Source organism: Corvus moneduloides, chromosome 1 (genome assembly GCF_009650955.1).
Source record: "Corvus moneduloides isolate bCorMon1 chromosome 1, bCorMon1.pri, whole genome shotgun sequence".
Classification (NCBI taxonomy): domain Eukaryota; kingdom Metazoa; phylum Chordata; class Aves; order Passeriformes; family Corvidae; genus Corvus; species Corvus moneduloides.
In genome coordinates this window covers 109,817,662-109,840,215 of record NC_045476.1, presented here as the reverse complement: position 1 = coordinate 109,840,215, position 22,554 = coordinate 109,817,662, and the positions used below count along the sequence as shown (strand labels likewise).

Below are 22,554 nucleotides of genomic sequence, written 5' to 3'. Positions count from 1 at the left end.
ATAAAATCCTGACTTCTGTGCTTTTTTTATCTGTAAATCTCATCTGAATCTGCACTAAATAAATAAAATATTTCATTTCACCTACATTCTCTTCTGTACAACTGTCAAATAATTTTGGTATTTTCACGCCAAAATATCAATAGCATTCATCACACCTGCATTTCGGGCCTAGAGAAACACATTTAACCTGGAAGGATAGCAGTCAGCTTCTGTATCTCAAAGTGAAACTATCACCATAAACCATTTATGTCTGAGATAAAAGATATTATTCTCTCTCAAAAAAAGGATGCTATGCTATTTTACGTATACTGATCAAACAGACAGGAGATGAACTCTGGTCCTCCTGAGTGTACATAAGCAGTGTACACATTAAAGCCCTTCTGAAGAATCTCAAATTAGGAACCTGACCAATGACAGTGAAGCACTCATAACTTATTGCTACTCACAGAGCTGGGCTCAGCCTCAAGAATTGTTTTTCCCAAAGAATCTAATCACTGAACCTTGACAGGAACATACTATGTAGCACTATTACTATTACACTCAAGCTCCAAATTTAGCCTCTGTTGAGAAAATTGCTCTTAGATAAAGACTTGTTCCTACTCTTCCAACCCAACAGGTTTTTCACGTGTGTGTATGTGCACGGGTGCACCTATTCTGTAGGTCCGTGAGTACTTGTATGGATTCTGACTGGCTGACAGCACTCTGAAATTCAATGATTTATCTAAAGTGGATTCTTTGTAGCCAATAAGGAAGGAATAGCTTAAAAAAAAACCAATGCAGTGTCATTATTTAAGCTGAGGAGCTTATTTGCAGACATGCAACACTTCTGACTGTTCACAGTAAGGTAGCAGGGAGATGTAGAGAAGTAAAACTTGAGATCACTTACACATAAAACAAAAGAAAACAGTTCCTAAAGCAGACTTGAAGGAAAGAAGGCAGACTTCATCCTTAGAGCTCTTACTGTTAAATCCAAAGCTAAAATACATGCAGACGCATTTTCTGCCTTATACTATATTACCTTATCTCTCCTCAAGCTTGCAGACACCAAGTAGAAACCATTTTAAGTGCATTTCAGACTGAGGTGCCCCATAACAGCTGTGAGTGTACAAATGTGAGTGCTGCCTTGCACTTCTTTAAACCATACTCTGTTCCCCATGGTCTGGAGACATACCTCTCAATAGCTGCTTTATGGGTTTTGCCAGAGAATCACTAGGAGCCTTGATGTAGTACGGGTACACTTCCTCTAATGTTCTGGAAAAAAATGAGATACCAAATATTTCATATTTTTTCACCTCTAAAATAATTTAGAAATACCTAACAGTGCTATGCACAATTCACAGCCATTCCTGGCTTAAATTATGACTTCATAGTGTGCAGATGTCACATCTGAAAATTAGCTGGAGTTTTCAGCTACATTTTGTCAGAACTTCAGCAGAGAGTTCCATCCATAATGTCACCACTCACACACCATGAATTCCACATACCTGCAGCATGTGTGTTTGCATGGAATGTAGACTTTATATTTTGTTCCCCTTTTTAAAAAAGCTGCTTTTATAGTCAGCTATAGAGTCATAAATATAGGCAGCACATCACCAGTAGTAAACAAGCTAGAAAAATGTGGTGAGCACAGCTATTACTTCAGAATTGCAAGGTGTTTCGATAATAACACCTGAAAAGAGTGAGAATTTTTGCCAGAATTTTTCATTGGGAAATATTTTCACAGTTTTTAGGGAGATTTCAAACTTAGAAAGAAAGATGGTTGTAAAAGTTCATCCATTGTACTCAAAATCAAATCATCTTAAGTGGGAATAAATTACCAGTATCTAGAGGGAGACACATTTAATTAAAAGCAGAGACACAGCCTCAACATTTTCCTCAAATGACAAAAATTCCAGGAAAGAGGAGCTCTCAGAGAAGTCCTGTGACACTTGGCTACATTGCATGCACCACGTTGAGGAAGAACAAGGGTAGCCAATTGAAAATCCCTTCTGATCACTCCAGCAGGTCCAAGAAAAGGTTAGAGCTCAGCAACTAAATTGTCCCAGCAGAGATGGTGGCAGAAAGCTCCCTGCTGAAGTATCTGAATGGCTAATAGCTGTCACAACCAGTTTTCCTTTATGACCAAGTAAAAAACCTTAAATGTACAAAATTACTGCAGGACAGGCAAATGCAGCGGTATCTTCTATGTTACTGCCTGCCTCCTGCAAAGAGAGAATTATGAATGAATTACTTCTAACCACAAATGAGAAAAATCTACCCTCTGTGGCCCTACATTACCTTAGGAAATACTGCTGTATCTTCACGCAGCAGGAAAGAGGCATCAAGTGTTTTTTAAGTGCAATGATCACATGTGCAATAGCAGTGTGTTTGGAAGTACAAGTGTGTGTGGGTCCAGAAAAACAGCTGTGCACAGAAAAGGCAAATCTAATTTCTACCTAGTAACAGATAAGAACCTCAGAGTTTTCACAATCCCTGTTGGTTTCAGATTAAACTTTTCAACTCCTGTGGCTACAAATCAGATCAAGTGGCCTCCAGGGATGATGTGTTGGCTTAGCAGTACTTAGAAACTACTGCTGTGAAGTAATCCCCAGTGAGAAGGTGGAAGAGGAAGAGCCAGGCTCTTCAAATCTGAAAGGAGGTACCACTGCTGTTAATGCTATAAGGCTATAGCCGTAGACTAATGTTTGATATTCATATGAAGAGCATCTCTTGTGAATTTCCATCACAGGAAAAGATCTGATGTCAGAAACGACTGCAGATGTTACCCTTTGACCTCAGTTATTTAACACTTCCTTGCCAATCTTGTACTATTCAGGAGTAACAATATGAAATACAGTCTGGATGGTTATTTAGAACAAAAAACATCCACAATACAACATCCTCAGATCAAGTTGAACAAATGTAACTCGAAGGCGAGTTGAACTGTGAATATACTGAACTTGTGCTTATCCAGCAAATCAAAGAGAAGTTACTAATAGCTTCACTATGCTTGTTGTTGATGATCCAGTGTTCATGGTCCTCTCAGCCTACATTTATAATAGGAAACAAGTTTTTACCTCTAATATTACTATTACTTGGCTTCAATGCTGTTAGCATCTGTTATTAGAGTGGGATAGATGGGCAGACAAATGAAACATTTGCACAAGCTTGACCACCTTAGGAAATCAGGCTTCAAAGGGGAAATTTTGTGCCTAAATAGAAAAAGAAAGTAACTTACACCTTTTCCGGTTGACGTTTCTCCATCATTGTAGCAATAGCCCTTCTGGTATGGTTTTTTAGTGCAAAGGTAAGTTTATCTGATGCTATTTCAGCTTTGGCACCAAGGGAGAGATTTCTGTTGGAAGTAAAAGGGGAAACACATTGACAACCTACAATGAGAGCATAACCAGAGCACTTGTGTTATGAATGCAAGATCTGGTTGTCCACCTAGTCTAGCTGCACTGACCCTGGCTATCCTAGTGTGTGATAAAGCATCATGCTACCTGTACCTGAGATGGGGTGGTTTTTTCACAGAAGACATGTACCAGCCTTAAGGGTGTGTTTTTCTAACTGCCTATGCCTTTGCATGTATTACAGGACAAGGATGACAGATTAATGTCGTTTTGCTTACTTTAGGCAATGGGACCATTCGGTGCCAGGACAGCTAAGGATGTTGCAGTCAGCTACAGCTTCCCTGGAGAAAGATGTGTCTGACAGACTGACAGGACCTCCTTGTCTCGCCCCCAGGCTTCACTCCAGCTGCAGAACACAACTGGGGCGAGATCAGCTTTTGCACAATGCCTTAGGCCATGCCCCTGCAGCAGCTGGGTGAGGCAGCTCCTGGGCTGCTGGGGGCTGCAGAGAAACACCCCCGGCAGATGATGGGCAAAGGCAGAAAATGTGTATGCTGCCTCAGTGACACAACAGGCACACCTCACTGCTGCTTGTGGCCTCCTGGCCTAGATGAAAGGCAGCAGTTGAGGAGGAGGTCACTGTGGCAAGTCTGTAACACAGTCATTCATGATCACCATGTACTCCACAAGATAAAATTTGAGGGTGAAAAAGTTCTCTTTCCACTAGTGCATGAATGCCTGTAGCTATGAAATCATATGAGCACACTGAGTAGCAGTACTAAAAATTAATATAAGGCTCAGAAATGATGGAGTGATGTAATTCACTAGCTAACAGTCTGTGCTTCTGGGAAAATAAGGGGGAGGGGGTGTCAAATAAAGTTGAATTAAGGCTGCAGATTCATTACAAGCCTATTTCTGACTGTGGAAGAACAGACCCAGCATGTTCAGAGCTCCCACAGTGATTCAGCTGACCTGCCTCTTGTGCATAGTCTTTTCTTACAACAATCCCGCTTCTACTTCAAACAAAACATGTCAATACTGAGGCTGCAAAGGAATTTAATTTCCATGGAGTGATGACTTAACTCCAGTGTAATCCAGCAATGTACAGGAATCCCAGCTGGCAGACAGTAGCCAGAAAATGACCTTGATGACTGGGTGTGCTCTAGCCTGCGTACAGCACCTTTATAGTCTAGGCTGTCTCTTTCAAAAACTCCATTGTAAAGTTAGTTCACTGGGGCCAAAGTCTCAAGTGAACAGACAAAGGTCTCAACAAAATACATCTGTGCCATTGTTATGGTATTTACACATAAAAATAGCTTGTATCAGTTCCAGACTCCCTTAATAAGAGGACCAAGAACTTCTGTTTGTATTTCCTCCTAGGTGTTCTGCCTTAATGAGGTCTAAGTATTCACTTTCCAGAAATGCTAACAAGGTTGCTGTTAAGAGCAGTTCATTTGAACATCTCCATCTAAAACAGGCTAAAATTTTCTTACTTTTTCCCCTTCCCATCAAGTCCCATTGAAAATTCCACCTTGAAATTTTAAATAATCTATTTGGTAGTGGCTCCACTTCTTTATTTTTTGAGATGTGCAGGCAACAAATGTTTTTGTGGGTAACAAAAGTGACTTCTCTCTGTCTCTCTCCCTCCTACTCTCAGTTTTTTGCTCTGCCATACAATAGAATTTGCTGAAGAACTAAACCAAAAATGCAGTGTGGAACTGTTCTACTGAGCCAATGCTTGGCAAATGATCCATCCACCTCATAACAGCTTTAATTACCTCTGAATGGTCCATGAAAGAACTACAGTGAAAGCAGCATCAAAGTCTAGAAGCCCCTGTATCATTTTCTTTCTACTGGGAGGGCTGATGGTCCATAAAGAGTTTGAATTCCCTTCTAGATCTGCTCGAGTTATATCTTCTCTTGCATAGCCCTCTAGAAACTGCAAAGCAGCCTGTAGGTGCAGAAGAGGAAAAGAAAATTTCAGTGTGGTGATAGTCACAAGACACAGAGCCGCATTTCCCAGTCAGACAGATTTGTAAATGCTCGATTAATTGTAAGTGCAGTGGTGTGCACTGAGTGTTTTCCTCAGGTACCAGCTGGGGCTTGAGATAGGAAGGGGAATCAACAAAGTATGGCCAAGCTAAAAAGGCAAAACAAAAATGGCCTCATTGTTTGATGGCCATGTTGGCCAAAGTGAGACTGAAATTTCATGAAGTAAACTCTGTAGAGTCTATTTAAACTCAAGTTAAAATTTTACTCTGTCTTTTGTTAAGTATCTTTCTGCATGGAAGAGTGTCTGCAAAGCATAAAGCAACTTGGACCTTGTAACTTCCAAATGGATCTAGGTTACAATAGTAGTGCTATTATACATGGGCTATTTGGTAGGATCTAATACAAAATTCTAATATCAAATTCTTGAATGGGCTAGTAGCAAGCACTTCTTTTAAAGTTATATCTGATCAAATACCAGTTACATTAGCAATGCAACATCTACTACTAATTACTAGTTTTTTCCTGTAGAAACTTGTGAAAACTGGGCCTGTTGCTCCATGAAACACTGAGATGAGACTATGCTTAAATGCTTATGTTTTGACATTTTAATGTCAAAACATTTCTGGGCTACGCGCGCTTTCTTTTGACAGCACCACCACTCCTCACTGGGAGGTGAAAGATGTGTGTACTCTAGGAAGGGCATGGGGCTTAAAAGTGCACAAGACACTTGTGTCCCCACAGCATGCTTTTATTGGCATTACACAAACAGCATCCCATCTCCTGAAGGTTTGTGTCATTTACAGGGGAGGGTTTCATTCAGACAACGGGACAACTAGGGTTTCTGCCTTCCAGGATTTTGTGCAAAGATGACTACACTAATGGTAGCTTGTCTCATAACCCAGCCCTGTCCTGACAACGTCTGAACTTTTATTCATGCAAATCCCCTTTATAGAAATATCTCCCAATTGATGACAGCACTCGTGACCACTTATAACTACACAAACAAAACTCACAAAAGGCCTCCATGGAAACATGCACACATTTTTAAGTAACGAGGTATTCTACATTTCACTTACGGTGTTACCCGTATAGCTTCTCAGAAATTCATTGAACTCATTCGCATCCAAACTTTTGAGCTGATTCTGCTGAGCACTCATGGTAAAAATAGGCTGGGAAACAAAAGAACACATGCTTATCACATTTACTTCACCTTGGCTGCTACATACTCAGTACAGCATCCTGTGCATCACAGTCCAAGACAATTATGGCACTCAATTCAATAAGACAAGGTTATAGTCTCATTCCACTGAGATGCAAGCTACCTACAATTATCTTGTATCTACTATGTGGACCTGTAGGATAATTTTATTCAGTTTCCACTGCAAGTAGATTCTGGTTTTAACTTGAAAATGAAGATAACATTTTACGTCTGTGATAAACTAACATGTTTTTAAACCCAAAAGGGGTAATTTATGGAAGCTTGCCAGGTACCTTGCATAAAGCAGGAGAGTTCAATTCAATGAAAGGAAGAAGAAATAGCACAAGGAAATACAGTGCAAAAAACAGAGTTTGCTTTTAGTGTTTCTTCTTTTTTACCTGATAGCCTCCTAGAGTTATTGTGATTGATACATCTAGAGGCTTGTTGGTGATGCCTGCAACAGATTTGATTAAAGACATGAAGAGCAGTGGGAACCAGACAATACAAATCAGCAAGACGATAATCATGCCACCCATTCCATACTTCACAACTTTCTTTTTCTTCTGGCCTCTTGGTTGGGGATATCTCTGCAAAAGCAAACAGCAATATGGTAATGTCTCTTCTATCAGACCTACACTTCATGTGATTTGATGGGTGAATATATAACAATCTTAAGGGTTCCCATCTCTTGTGGTAATTTTCTACCCCATGTCAGGCCAGCTATTTTTGAGATTTTTTTAGCCAAACCTGCACAGACACCTGATTTCTGATGACAACAGAGAAAAGTGACAAATGAACCCAAATCAAGTGCGTGTCCAGTGTGAAAAATATTGTAAACCTCTGTGACTTTGATTCTTTGGAACCATAAAGAAGGGAGAAATTGGGTAGGATAATTTGATTTTTTTTTTGTCTGAGTGCAAGCATGAACTCACAAGAACAAAATATAAAATAATTGCAGAAACAGTGATACAAAAATTGGTTCCAAAAACTGCTATTGTGAAGGAACCACTTTCTTATATTTGCATTTCCAAAAAGTTTTCTATCAAAACTCCTTAAGGCAGACTTCTTCCCACAGATCTTGAAATGATGCAAACTGTATACTGTGGGGGATGGAGGGAGCAGGAAAATTGCCAGCAACTGACATTCACAATCAGTAAAATGTCTGATATTGCACTACCTCCACATTCATTTCACACCTCACTTACAGTATTTCTAAGAGTTCACCGGCTTGATCCAATCTGTTTCTAGTGAATTCCACACCAACTGCAATTAACTAATGTTTAAAATTTTGTTGCTTTTCCTAAAATCTTGATACTGCTGATGTAACATCCTTCTTTTTTTTTAGCTTCTCAGGACAAAAGTGACTGCTTTTCTTCTCCCTTCAAAGCAGATCACACGGCATGTCTGTTTTGCCTTGCCCGTACTGCTTGTCCTCTGTTATTTGCCTCATGACTGAATACTCTTAATACTTTCACCATCCTGTAAAATGTCTAGCTTTCGCTGTAATTTATTTTGGTGTAATTCTCTTACAGGATTTAACTCTGCAGTGTTTAGTAGCCTGTCCTCCATGCACTGCATACCACATGTGCAAAATAAAGATGCACTGAACTGCACTGCACCTCAAACACACCAGGAATCTGGCTCTCAGGAAATTGTTCTTGCTTTGCAACATGAATCCATAAAGCCCTATGAGAATATTAAATTTGTAATACAATGCTATATTTAAAACCAATTATTTACTTTGCAAAAGCAGTGTATCAAGTAATTTGTCTCATGCTACAGAATACTGTTTTCATTAAAATATAGTATCAAAATCAGCAGGGGTATATTATTTGTCTGCAGGAGATTAGTTCAGGCACCTTTAATGATGTTATAGAACACTTCAGAGAGACTCAAGCTGTTAGAGTACTTAGGCATACCACTCAGTGAAAGACAGAGAACCGAAGTACCTTGAACAACACTCACAATGTCATGAGAGAGTTATTTTGCTGTATGGCATTAGCACACACATGCCAGCTGAGGCATGGAAATATTCCCACATCAGATCTCTGCTACACATAATATGAGTTGTAGCATAAAAAAAATGCAGTGAGATGGAGAGTCAGGGTAGAACTGGGTTATTACTTCTCTGACTCCTGAAGTTCTTCAGAACTCCTTCCATTCATGGCAGAAGTGGGAGTCTGAGAAAAAGCCTATATGCAAGATTTGTGTGCACTTTAGCTCTGAGTTAATCTAAGTGACATACTTGGAAAGTAATTGCCATTAAGAGACAGGATTATAATAAAAGTAGAAATACGTCAGTAACACTTAAAAATAAATCCATTTCAATGCAGATGTAGAATTTCTGACTGGTTTGGTCACTCTTAAAATAATGTTTAATTTCTCTTTCAAACTGGCAAAATAAGCAAGCATATGGTTGCAATCTTTATAGCAGTTATAAAGAATCCAGAATGTGCAAGTTTAATTTGAACTGAAGCTTAAATGATTTAAAGACACTGAAATTTCATTGAGACAAATGGTGGGTTTATCTGGCCTGCAGTTCAGTTCTGGATGTGCAGGGACTCTCCTGAGACAAAGGACCCAGCTGAGTTCCCTCTGCAGTTACATGAACCTGGTGTGCCTGGGACCTATGCTGTGGGGCATGCACTTCCTTCTACTGACCTTTGTCCTCAGCTGCAGCTTCCCTGCTGCTCCAGGTTACTCTTTTAATTGTGTGTGAGACTGTGTGAATACCAGGACTTCCAACCCCCACCTTGAAACCCAGGCATGCAATTAAGCCAGCAGGCATGTGCTTGTGGAGTTCACATTAATGGTGGAAAAATCAGCTGGGCACAAAAGAGAAGCCATTTGAAGTTTCACTTGTGGTGGCTGACAACTAATGTGAAGTACCCAACAGTCTGAATATTTCTGAACACAAGTGCCAGGCATATCTTCCAACAAACTTTTTATTATTTAGGGACTCATGATTATTTCCCTTCTGCATGGCGGAGAGAAGGCCTGAATCACTCATAGGGGGTTTCCTTACTTTTTCTGATTCTCGCCAACACTTCAGGATGAATATATGAGCATAGATATCTTCAACACAGATCCAGCTGGAAAGACTGAGAGTGGTGTCAGTCCAAACCCAGTCCATTACTGCTCTCAGCTCAGTCAAAAATGGAACTAGGCGGAAGCTGAAGAGAGACCACAGCAGGTAACTTGTCAGAAATAGAGGCATCACATCCAGCAAACACAGCAAGTGTACATAAGATAAAAGGGAGAATTAAGACAACATAAAAAGAGCTTAATGGGGGATTTCGTAAACACAAATACATTCACATCCTGAAATTGCCATAGCTCATGTTACTCTACATCTACTTGCCAGGCCATAAACATGCTTTTGCATCATTATGCCCAGTAATTGTGATTGAGATGCTGGTGGAATAGTACAAGACTTTCCTGTATCCCTAAATTCCTCTGACCTGGGAGTGGAGGACATGTTTTCCACAGGATGGTGGGAATTAGTTTTATACCTCCTTACACCAAGTCTTGCATGGCATCTTTGCAGTAGGTGGGCAGCCCTCAGTTGCATATGGAACTGGGCTTTGTGACTCAGGATTAAGCAGCAGAAGAAGGCGGAAATCAACAGGAAATCAATACGCATAGAGCAGCTGCTCAAAGTGCATAATTCCCTTTCCTAGTCCCACACTTTCCTGATCAGCCACACCTCAAAGAGTATTTCATGTGAGGAAAGCTTTCTTCTGTAACTTGTCCTTGGAATGCAAGAAGACTACAGTGCAAATACTGTGAAAAGGCCAAAATTATTCTGTTTTTTCTGTGAAATCCATATATGCTCCAAACTGGCTTAATCACAAGACGACTGTAACAGTGTAAGTGGAGGGTGTGGTCTGCCTCTGTAAAACCACCTTTCACTCCGAGGTGATGCTATGCCTGTTCCTTGCACTAACACTCCGAACTCCTGAGAGCTTCAGATGTGCAACACTTCTCAAAGCAAACATTTCTTTTTGTGCTTATTTTTCAGTTCTTACTTCTCAGGTGTGTTTTCTTTCATTCTATTCCTTACACCTGCTGAGGTAGAGCCTGTAGACCTGCTCCAAGGGTCTCCTTGGGACTGGACACCTTACTGCTTTTTTGGACTGCAAAACTAATAACATTACCTGTTTTCTAGCACAATGTGTAGCCCCTATGTCTGTTTACAAAGGTGATTTCTTAGAAGTGTTAAAAATGTCTCTTTCTTAGGGGACTGAATGGCTGACTGGTATATCAGGCTTCTGTTTTCAGACTGGGAGATGAAATTTTGTGAAGTTTTCCTTCCAGAGGTAGATTTTTCTTTTTTCTTGTGGACTACAGGGGGACCTATGGCATATAGAGAGCATGCTGCGCAAAATTTACTGTCTTTTTTACAGCAGCCTGAGAAGAAAAGACATTAATAAACCCAGCATTTCACTACAGCAGATCTTTATTGCACAAAAGAAAGAAAAAAGGCAGTAAGTCTATGCTTACCCTTGAAATAAGAACAGGTTGACATAGTTGTAACTTTTTGTGAGGAAGTTGCCAAGAACACGAGTTGGATATCCACAGCGTATCTGATAAGCTGATAAGCCAAAATAAACACATTTCACAAAATACCAGAGCTGGGCAACCGTGTTCTGGCTAAATTTCCTGTAAAGGAAAAGATAGATAAAGGAAAATGATGAGCTTTTTGTATGACCAAATTAGCTTGAAATGTTTTTTTGCTCCTGGCAGTTTCCTCTTCCTGAGGTCCTGTGAAAAGCCCTTGGTTGCTGACCCCACGGCAGGGTTAAAACAGAATTGGAAAGACACTGAATGAGAAAGTCTAAAACCAGCATCCATTGCCACCTCAGGGTCACAGGGGAGAGACTGGGAATAGGCTCTCCAAAGAGTGAGGCCTTGGGGCAGTGCCCTCTCCCTCTGGATGCTGGCGGTCCTCTGCTGCCCAACACAGACCAGTCTTCCTCAGCCCCCATGATGGCACAACCCTCTGTGAGCCTTGGGTAGGGGCTCAATCAAGGCAGCTTTGGTGGCTATTTGTGTTCATGGCAGCACCTCATACAGGAATTTAAGACGGAGTGACCTGTGAAAATATTTTTCACCCTTCCCTGCTTGATCCAAGTCTTATTCCAACAAATAGTTCAGAAACCTGGGTTTTGTGTATCTCTGAAGATGGAGATCCCAGAACCTGTCTGAGGAACCTGCTCCAGTGTTCAACAACAGTCAAGAGTTTTCAACATATCTAACTGGAATTTCCCTTTTTTCCCAACTTGTGCCCTCTTGTCCTGTCTGAAAACAGCTTAGCTTCTTCTCAATGCCTTATTAATAGGCAGCTGGAGCCAGCTCTTCACTTTCTCTTCTTGAGACTGAACTAACCCTCAACCTCTCCTCACATGTGCCATTTCTCGTTGCTATTCAATAGCACAGTGGATCTGCAGCAGATGCCTCATGATGGACAGGATTTGTCAGCCAGTCATAACCCAATATTTTCATTTAAATCCCACAGAAGTATTTTAATTAAGAAATTTGCAGAGATTTCCAAGACTCAAATTGACTTAGAAGGAATACAGGATGTTTCAGATGCAGATTTGAGATTAACAACTTGATAGAGCTTTCCCAAAAGCACAGACAGAGTCAAAATTATTTTATTTCATAACAATTCTCAATGTGCAGTAGCTAAGAGATCCATTTGAAAAAGGAATTTCTTTTTTTTTCAAATTTGGGCACAATTGCTAATGCACTGAGGAAAAACAAAACATTTCTTTTTGAGAAAAAGTGAGACTTTTCAGCCTTTCTTTACACTACAAACCTATTTTGTTTTCCCCAGTAAAATAACTTGACTGTTAATGAAGTGTAATGTGCCCAGGTGACTCACTCAATTTCCATGGACAGTCAATGGAGTGAGGGAAATACCTCAAGGCAACTTAAAGTAGGAAAAGGGGAGTTAGCCAAACATTAGGGAGGGAGCTTTAACACCTCTGCACTGCAGACTGCAGTGGTCAGTGCCCTGAGCCATGAAATGAAACATGTTAGATTTGGGAGTGAGTCTGACCAAGCATGTGACACTAAATTTCGTGCAGCAGGTGACCATCTCCACACCACCTCCAGAGCCAAGTGGCAGGAGCATGGGAGGAGAAATTTGCTCTTCAGAACAGACACATATTTTAGACGTTCCTCAGTTTAAGGAGATTTAAATTTACAGTTCACACATTTCAGCAAAGTGCTAAGTTATAAGTTACTCTGAGGGAGACATTTTCTACTCGCTCTTCTAAAGCAGCATGCAGCAGTCTTGGGAGCAGGGAACTGGATCAGAGGCCAACATTGTCTCAGCTGAAGGCTCTAATCACTCAATTACAGGCAATTTCTCTTTCACCTGCTTGCATTTTGGCCTAAATCGAGAATATTTCTGTACATATATAACTAATTCTTCCTCAAACTTACATTGGCCAGAGTTACTGCTGTGGAAATGCATTCCAACTTTCTGCTTAGAAATGAGACGAAGAAGAAACTTGTTCATCATCCCAAAGCCTAGCTATAAGCACCTCCAGTTTAAATACAAACAACTTGGTCGAGCATCAGCATTTAACCCATATTGTTTGTTTAGAAGGGTTATACCTTTCTGTCACTCCAGGCAAGATAAAAAACATCCAGAAATGTATTCCAAAAACAAGGATGACCTGGAAGATGACTTTTCCCATGACAGTCTTTTTGAGGTACAGTGCTCGATCTACCACCATGGTACCAAACTGAATGAGCACCATCACCAAAAATGCCTCTGGGACCTGGTCCTCTGATAATGAAGAGGTGATATCTGCTGCAGCAGAGTGTTTCTGAAAAGCAAAATATAAGGGTGGTCAAAGAAAAAGGACACTTGCATGGTATTTAGCATCTCCAACATGTAAATCCTGCTGAGGAGAGATGCCTCTGTGACATACCCCAAAAGCCCAAAATCCAAACACAATGATGATGAAGTCCACTGTATCTGCGAGGAACATCAGCACGTACACATCAGTCACTGCGCTGTAGTCTGGATGAATAAGATTGTAGAAAAACTGTCTGATGGGCACGTACACCTGGAGAGTCCTAAAACAAAATAGACCACAATGTCATTTAACAGCACATAACTCACACTGAAGAAAGTAAAGGCTGAGTGTAGTATGATTAATATTTTTAAAGATATCTAAGATCTACTCTGACAGCCTTCACAGGACTGCAGAGACACCAGTCCTTTGTTCTGATTACTTCCAAACCCCTGTATTAGGATTTGTTCAGTAGAAATATACGTAGCCAACCAAGCTCACATGGGATACTTAGCTTTTTTATCAGGCAGATGCTGTTTGAACAACTGCCGATTTGTCTGATGTTCAGCTGGTAGGACATCTGCATACAATGAACACTTGAATTAACAGCAGTAGTAGCCTGCTCCCTTTAAAATGCTGGTGTACTGCTTTACTGTTTGGAACCTCCCCCCAAACCCACACAACTCCTCATATTGCTCACTTTTTAATTGTAAAAGCTTTAGCTTTGATCATTTGTTCTCGAAACTTTTCCATGAGAAGCTCTTTTCTAGATTTTTGTTTGATGCTTAACACACTGCTTCCCTTCTGACTGCTGTTCCGTGTACTGGTACTTCCTGGAAAAAAGGGAGGGAAAGAGAAGTCAATTCAAAAGAAGAGTTTAAATACTAAAGCTAGAAAGTAATAACTCTTGCGACTTCCATCTCATATGACTCCCACATTTGAAAGAAGCTTTGAAATGAATTCTTCTGCTTTTTTTCCCCCAATATGATAAAATCTTGAGAGCAGCCAGTAAAGGTTTAACCACTGGCAGACCAAAACTTGATTAATAGCTACAAAAAGGGAAGACTAGAGATAAAAGCAAGTATTTAACTGATCTGACTCAGATACCTCAATTGGTATTACATACATTTAGGCTAGAGTACCCCCGCCCTTTTTACAAGATGGGACATGTAATCTCTTTCAATATACCCAATAAAAACATTTTCTCCGTTCAAGTGTCTACAAATGTAGATATGAAAAATACATATGCTTTGCATTCCCTCTCGCTGGAGATTATGCTGGACCAGAACTTCTGGATCTGGGCCACACTGAGCATTCCTTTCCCAGCTTTTGGATAATGTCATTTTAAAAACATAATGAATCACAAAGTATGGCTCTTCATTTGAACTTTAGGAAGGCTTGGAGTGTGTTCAAACATGAAGATACATTGATTCATATCCTATTTCACCACTGAGAAACAGCAGCAATCAGGAGCTCCTGGGAGCTCTGCAGCAACCGGCCCAAGGTTTCAGCAGAATGATCCTATGGGAAATGAACAATTTTCCTCCAAATCCTAGAAATGCCATGACATTTACCTCTCTTGGATCTGTGTGAGGAGAAGCTGGACCTGTGAGAAAGCTGGGATATGCTGCTAGAACTCTTCCTCCTGATAGCAGTCTGCTGCTCAGGGAAGTGGACATGGATGGACTCCACTGATGCAGCAAGATTGACAGATTTCAAAGAGGCAGAAGAGTCTCTCCTGCCTCCTGTCAGAGAGAGCTCATCATCTGTATCCTCTTTATTACTGGAGCTATCTCCTTTCTCATCTTCATCCCACAGTCCATGGCACTAGCGGAAAAACAAGAAGAGAACATATCAAGCCTATATTTCTGTCGCAGAATTTATCACAGGCATTGCTCAGCTCAGTCACGTGTTCACATGGGAGGAGACAAATTCATTGTGTTGGGATATCATAGAATCACTTTGGTTGCAGAAATTCTTTAAGATCATCAGTTCAACTATTAACCCAGCCCTGCCAAGTCCACCACTAAATCATGTCCCTCAGTGCCACATCTAAATGTCTTTTAAACTCTTCCAGGGATAGTGACTCAACCACTTCCCCGGGCAGCCACTTCTAATCCTCAGCAACCCTTTCATGGAAGAAATTTTTCCTGATATCCAAATGAATTACTTCCGTATATCACATGAGTGACTTAAAGAATGGAAATGAAAAATTAATATAACATAAGAAACTACCTGAACCCAGATTACCTTTAAAATGGATCTATGGAAGAATAAAGCAAGAAGCTGAACAAGATCATAGTGCACATAACCCTCTTTCTTCTCAATGCCAATAATATTGGGTGGATGGTAAGGTTTATCTTTTGTGTAATCCACGTGTTTATTCCAAGGAAAGAAGCCAAACTGGAAGAAGTATTTGATGACAATGGCCACCTGTTTGGAAACACAACAGACTTGGGGTGTTTTATAAGCATGTCAGATATAATAGCCTCATGACAATAAGAGGGATAAAATATGACCACTTTGTCAGTTTTATGAGAACATAAACAAGCATATTCATTACTACAGAGAATAACACTTCACACTTTTTCAGTAATAAAGTCAATCAACATTCACCAACAGATGATACTCAGTGGTACTTGAGATACCACAAGCAGTGAATTCTGTCTCTTGGTTAACAATTACATAGCAACAGTTTGCAAATGCTCTGTTCTTGTGAGAACTGCTTTACATGCCAAGAAGGATATTGCTCATTGCAATGAAGGAAATAACAAACAAGATCATTCTGTACCACAAAAGTTGCTGAGGGCTTTAGCAAATATTTGTTTTACTGTGAAGGGCTGAACGCCCACCCCTGATCCTAGAGATCAAAACCAGAAAAGGGACCATGCAAAGCTTACAACTTCAGTTTTCTGTGTTAGACATGGGCTTGCAAAGCCAGCAGCATACCTCAGTGTAGACAATGGCTGTCATCCAGAAGCGTTTGCTTGGCCGAGGAACAGACAGCATGGCCCACAGGAATATAAGGATGGGAAGCACCAGGGTTATCATGGAGGCAGAGATCATGTGGTTAAGGATGATTACAAAATAGCACACCATTTCTGACCGGGCCACCAGCGTATTGTACAGGGCATAAATAAGGAGCAAGACTCGAGGCTGACCAACGTAGAACTTCTCTGACTCCTCCAGCTCATCATCACGAAACATCCTGTGAGGAGCAGAGTACAACAAATGAACTGACATGAACTTCACAAGAGCTGCTTTTCAAATTTCTACCTCTTTCCTTTTAAAAAGTATTAAATTCTCCTGCTAAGCCAAATGGAGGGGAAAAAAAGGGAAGGGGGGGATTTGGTATTATAATCAAATAGCCTGATTCTAAGCTCAGAAAACAAGAATTTCAAGCAAAGCAACTAGAAGCACTGATTTCCCATTTTTTAATTTACCCAGAAAGAGAATCAGCCCGGCCTAAGAACTTTTACAAACACGGCTTTCCTACAGCTGCCCGACCAACATATCTCATGCAAATCATGCAATACTGGTGTGGATTCACATCTGATTTATCAACACAGATAGGAATTTGGAGAAAAAACAGAGGTACATCACAAGACCTATATTATGAATCATCCAGGGGCATAAGACTAGAACATAATAAATTCCTTTGAGCATTAGATGTGCCCAATCTTCTCATTATATGACTCAAATAAATATAAAGGCAGTGACTTTCATACACTCTTCATAATTCTCTCCGCTTTTCATAAAGTTTCCTGGCCTGAGAAGAGATCTTACTGAAAAGCAAAAATTGCTATGGAAAACCAGAAGACAAGACGTTGCATCTGACAAAGTCAGATCTATCCACCCTCTCTCTCTGTGGGTGCAGTTAGGCTGAAAGGCAGCTCTGTGGTTTAAGATTTTGCTCTTGTATTTGGGGAAGCCCTCCCCAACTGAGTCAGGCCAGAAAGCAGCTGAAGAAGTGCAGTGGCACCATCCCCACCTCAATGCTGGTTGTGCTACTGAGCACAGTGTCTAAGGGGCAAAGAAGGGAACATCCTCTCCCTATGAAGCACCTAGCAAGGTGGTGTCTCTATGTAACCCTCAGCTCCCATTGGCTTAAACAAAAACTGCCAAAGGTCAGAGTTTCCCTTACAGTAATCCAAAATAATTAAAGGAGAAACATTTTCCCAGATAGCCCTGGAGGAAATTCATTTGAAATTATAGTTGCCTGGAGAAGAGAAGCCCTCTCTACACAGAATATTTAGAAAAGCCCTTGACCCCAAGACAATTGCAGCACAGAAATTCAATGCTAATTGGAACAATTAAATATGGTATCTAGGGAGAAAGCAGAGATTCCTTCCCAGATGAATTTGAGTCACTTTAGAAATTTGTAATTAGAACAACTGCACAGGAAATGAGCTTCTTCCCTTAAACCAAACTTAGCACAACGTCTGTATCAGAAACTGCAGGGTAGTTCTGAGACAAAAACCCAAAGTAATGACAAAACTTTACACATAGTGACCAACAATTTTTCATGGCCGAGGATTCTTACTTGTTCAGGAGCAGCTCGCTAGCTGTTAGCTCGTGCGTCAGTGGGGGGAGAATCGTGTCGAGTTTGTCTGTCCGACTGTCGTCTGGGCTCACCATCATGAGGCTCTTACCAGCTGAGTCATCTGGGGAGCCAAAGGGAAGATGTTCAAAGCTGACAGCTTTGCTATAGGAAGGAGGAGCTTCTGCATTGCTATCAACCGTGGAGTACAACGGCACATCGGTATCTGGAGTATATGCAGCTCCTTCTGAATCCAGGCTATAATCTTCCACCTCCTCTTCCTCCAGCCTTGATGCAGAATGAGCTCCTTCTTCCTCATGCTCCCCTTCTACCTCCTCAATGGTTTCTGTGGTCCCCTGACGGGAATAGAGCATGGTGACCTGCGTAGGTTCACTGTGGGAGATGGATGAAGAGAGTGAGCTGAGGTTTCCAAGAGCCATGATCAAGCAAAGTTTGTTAATTGTACCTTTATGCAGACAGCTAAGCAACCTCATTGCATTCCCAGGCCTCCAAAGTTCATATGGTCTGGTAGAAAAGATATCATCCTGATCTCCTCTTATACAGATGGAACACCTGGGTCCATCTCTTCCCTGAACGAAATCCCACTGAACTCACAGTGATTCACCATCTTTTAACACCAGCAAAGGGCAAATGAATATCAGCAAGAGAAACTACACTACCTTTCTGAAAGTAGCTCAAACATTTCTGAACAGAGTCAAGATTTGCTATTACATCTATTTAAGACATGCTCCATGGTGAAGGATAGGCAGCCATGGCATTGCTTCTAAACATAGTGCTTTTAACAACCACTGTACGACTGTTGTGTACAACTGGAACATGAACTGAACACGCACATATCAACTCTGATTCAAATAAAAGACCATGTAAATTGCTAGCTTGAAGAAATACAAACCAAATTACAAAACTGTTCCAGTAACAGGGTATCTTGCTTACCTTTAGATTGCCCTGTGTTCTTCAATACAGTCTTCCTTTTTACTTTACCTGCCTGCTTTACTTCTGTATGTATCTATTTCCTTATTCAACTGTCTGATGCACTCTGATCAGTTCTTTGCTTGATTGACCTTCCTTATTCTTGGCTTTGCATAGACTCATAGAATGGTTTGGGTAGAAAAGTACCTTAAAGATCATCTAGTTCCAGCCCCCTGGCCATGGGCAGGGACACCTCCCACTAGACCAAGTTGCTCAGAGCCCCATCCAACCTGACCTTGAACACGTCCAGGGATGCAACATCCACAACTTCTCTGGGCAACCTGTTCCAATGTCTCACCACCCCCTGAATGAAGTATTTCTTCCTAATACCTAATCTAAACTTGCCCTTTTTTAATGTAAAGCCATTTCCCCTTGTCCTATCACTTCATACCCTGTAAAAATTCCCTCTATAGCTCTCATGTAGCTGTCCCTTAAATACTGGAAGTTTGCTCTGCAGTTTCCCTGGAACCTTTTCTTCTCCAGCATGAACAGCTCTGTCAGCCTGTCTCCATAGGAGGGGTACTCCAGCCCTCCGATCACATTTCTTGCGCTCCCTCTCAAGTATTTTTTTACCTCTCTCCTTGAACATCACTCTTTCTCTTTTTAGTCTCATTCCACTCCACAGCCTAGACAACAGGCACCAACTCAGTGTCTTTGTTGGCTGCATATCCCTGTATCTCACAGAGACAAAACAAGATTTCCTGTAGCTCCTATGAAATTAATGGGGCCATATTTTCACATAAACTATAACCTTTTAGAGAAAACTGGCATTGGCAAAGCCATTGGCACTATCATCTTCTGCCAAAACAAAAAATTAACTTTCCTTTTTTTTTTTCCTTTTACGCTGCTTCCAAACTTACTGTGGCTATGTTAGATCACTTTTTTTGTAGCAGAGTTTTAATTAGAACATATAACACTTATGATGATGTGTGTTTGGATGATTCACAGTAGCACTCATCCTGGTTAAAATGCACAAAATCATAGAATCCCAAAATTCCAAAACTGATTGACTCCAAAAATTTGTCAAACACTTCCAACACTGAAAAACAATGATGCAAAATGACATAAAATTTCTGATTTATAATATTTATAAAATGACTTGAAACACTGCTTCCCAATGTCATGTAAATCCCTGGGTTTTACCTGCCAAAAACTGAGTAAACAGCTCTGAAAAATTTTCTCTTGCACTGGATATTAATATTAGTTGCTATTTTTTCATAACTGTTTTCCCTTTCCTAACTGCAGCACCTTACTGTAAATCAATTCTAAAGTAATCAAAACATATTTAGAAATCTTTCCTATATGGACAAAAATAAAAACTGAAAAACTGGCACAATGGTGTCTATCTTAATTTCTAAAATTACACATCTCAGCCCATATTTAGGGTAAGTGATTAGCTGAGAAACCTAGCTTCCAGCTTCCAATTTAAGAACAACCATCAGCTCAGTAACTCTGAAAATAAGACTGAATGAATACAGACTTTAGCTGAATGAATACAGACTTTGGCCTGTTTTTATACACACAGTGTAATGCTATGGAACAACTTCAAAAAATACATCAATTAAGGATGAAAACAAAAACAAAACAAAAAAAACCAGAACAAGAAGTGAAACAGCAAATGAATCCTAGATTGTGATCCTGACTTTGAATCTCAGAACTGTGCCACAACACAGGAGGGCGTAAAGCTTCCTTTGACCATGCAATCCACTCTGCACACCACGTGTCTGCAAACACAGATCCACGTACACTGCAGTCGGAACAATGGTATGGGTAAACGAGTGAACAAAGCATGCATGAGTTAAGCACCTTGACACTATACTGCCACTGTCAGCTGATGAGGAGGACATATCCATGCTCTGCATTTTACGAAGCCTAGGTCGAGCGCGCTCACTTGTTTTAGGAACAGAGTCTGGTCCATCTAAATCATCAAGGGTTGACTGCCTTGAGAACAGCATGGTTGCTTCAGTGTAGCAGCTACAGCAGCGCAAACAGTTACAGAGACAGTGTTAAATCCAAATGGTGTTATGATACACACGGTTCAGTAAACAAATATGCTCGCCATGCAGCTAAACACTGACACAGAGAAAAAAAGGTTCAGAGAGAAGATAAGGATTTGTTTGGAGTCACCACGGAAACACATTTCTATGCACAGGTTAGTCATGGTCAATTTCACATAGGGGCGATAGGAGGCCATCTACCCACTATTCAAGCAGTTACGGAACCAACACAGTGCTCTACACGCTTTCCAGGGGAACAGACTTATATATGTGAGCAGGTTTTATTTTGGTTTTTTACCCCTGAAATTTCCAGATTCCACAAGGATGTTTTAGAAAAGGATGTCCTCTGTACAAATTCTATTTTATTAATGATATGCTGTGCTGAGCCTTTTTACACAGGTACAAGCCAACTTCCTAGAAGAGCCCTTAAAACTGAGAAAGCTCATATTCCACAAATAGAAAAATAGCTGTCAGACATTGGCTAATCCTCTTTCCAAACCAAAGAGCCAAATCGGATATGTTACTTAGCCAGTAAATGCATGCCAAATATAACCTGCTCTGCATGGGATGGCTTTTATTTTGATATTTACTAGGAAGCTCTGATGATTCTTTCCAGAAGATTTCATTGATTTCGATCACAGTATTTCAAAATCGGCAACATGCGCATCTTGAAATAAAGAACAGATATAATAAACCCTTATCTCCTTTCACTTATCAAATACAACAGGACACCAGAGACATACACAATACATTGAGCATTCATGTGTAACTGGAGAAAAGAACTGGATGAGTTATGAGAAAGAGAGTACATAATTAAATACAAGCATTTAACAGAGCAACAGGAAAGAAGCAAATACATTAATGAGATATGGTAGGTAAAAAGATTATTTCTCCTGTAAAAATCTTTGACAAACACAGATGTCAATGAAATGAGTTGAGTGGCCTGGTGTTTTAACATATGCAGTGACCTGCCTGAGTCTCTCGGATAGAATGAAAGAAGAAAAGACCCCAAAATTCAGGATTTACGCTCTACTTTTCTTCTTTGACTCCATCTGTATTACACCTGGAAAGTGGCAGCAGGGGATTTGCTTCCTTGGCAAGCATTATGTTTGTCCAGGGGTACAGAGAATTGGGAAAGAGGTCAGAAAGGAAGGGCAATGGCATTTTCCACATTCCTTTGGTCTTGCTAGCTTGAAGTGAGGAAAAAATCCGCTGGCATGAGGTTATAGTCTGCAATTATTGTGTTTAGGAAAATGAAGGGGAAAGAACAAAATACGTAGAGAGAAGAAGCAGTTATTCTTAGGCCTACCCCCACTGATGATCTTTTTTGACAGAATGGCTTTTTTGACTGAGGCTAAAAGCATACCTTGGCCTTTGAACGGAAGAAAAGAATCACCAAGATACCAATGGCATTGTGAAATATTTTCCTTAAGAACCGCCTCAATGGCAGGGGCACCTCTGTCCTGCCAGTTCACTTGGCCAAAACCCTTTACAAGCCACTTCATTATTTCTGTGTGTGCACAAAGGTACACAAGGCCCTCCAGACAAAACCTGGAGGGCTGTCTGCATGGTGTATGGAGCCAGGACGTCTGCCCTGGAGGTGTGATTCAGCAGTATGGAAGTCAGCTGAAGCTCGGTGTTACTAACTCAGGGAGCTCTTGAGGGAGGAGGTTTCCCTCTGCACATACACACA

The 22,554-nt window shown here is 40.7% G+C and overlaps 1 protein-coding gene across 5 annotated transcripts in view; it reads right to left on the bottom strand.

Annotated features, from left to right (window-relative positions):
* Positions 1–22,554, bottom strand: part of PIEZO2 (piezo type mechanosensitive ion channel component 2) — a 292,650-nt gene that overhangs the window by 3,575 nt on the left and 266,521 nt on the right. For all 5 annotated transcript variants that reach the window (XM_032121792.1, XM_032121810.1, XM_032121818.1 and 2 more), the window contains 14 exons: positions 17,878–18,267; positions 16,284–16,542; positions 15,585–15,767; positions 14,909–15,161; positions 14,035–14,167; positions 13,470–13,617; positions 13,150–13,364; positions 11,026–11,184; positions 9,548–9,695; positions 6,921–7,109; positions 6,401–6,493; positions 5,111–5,283; positions 3,218–3,334; positions 1,172–1,251 (listed from right to left, as the gene is read on the bottom strand). In XM_032121792.1, the coding sequence (XP_031977683.1) occupies positions 1,172–1,251; positions 3,218–3,334; positions 5,111–5,283; positions 6,401–6,493; positions 6,921–7,109; positions 9,548–9,695; positions 11,026–11,184; positions 13,150–13,364; positions 13,470–13,617; positions 14,035–14,167; positions 14,909–15,161; positions 15,585–15,767; positions 16,284–16,542; positions 17,878–18,267 (2,540 nt within the window). The remainder of the gene's footprint in view (positions 1–1,171; positions 1,252–3,217; positions 3,335–5,110; positions 5,284–6,400; positions 6,494–6,920; positions 7,110–9,547; positions 9,696–11,025; positions 11,185–13,149; positions 13,365–13,469; positions 13,618–14,034; positions 14,168–14,908; positions 15,162–15,584; positions 15,768–16,283; positions 16,543–17,877; positions 18,268–22,554) is intronic.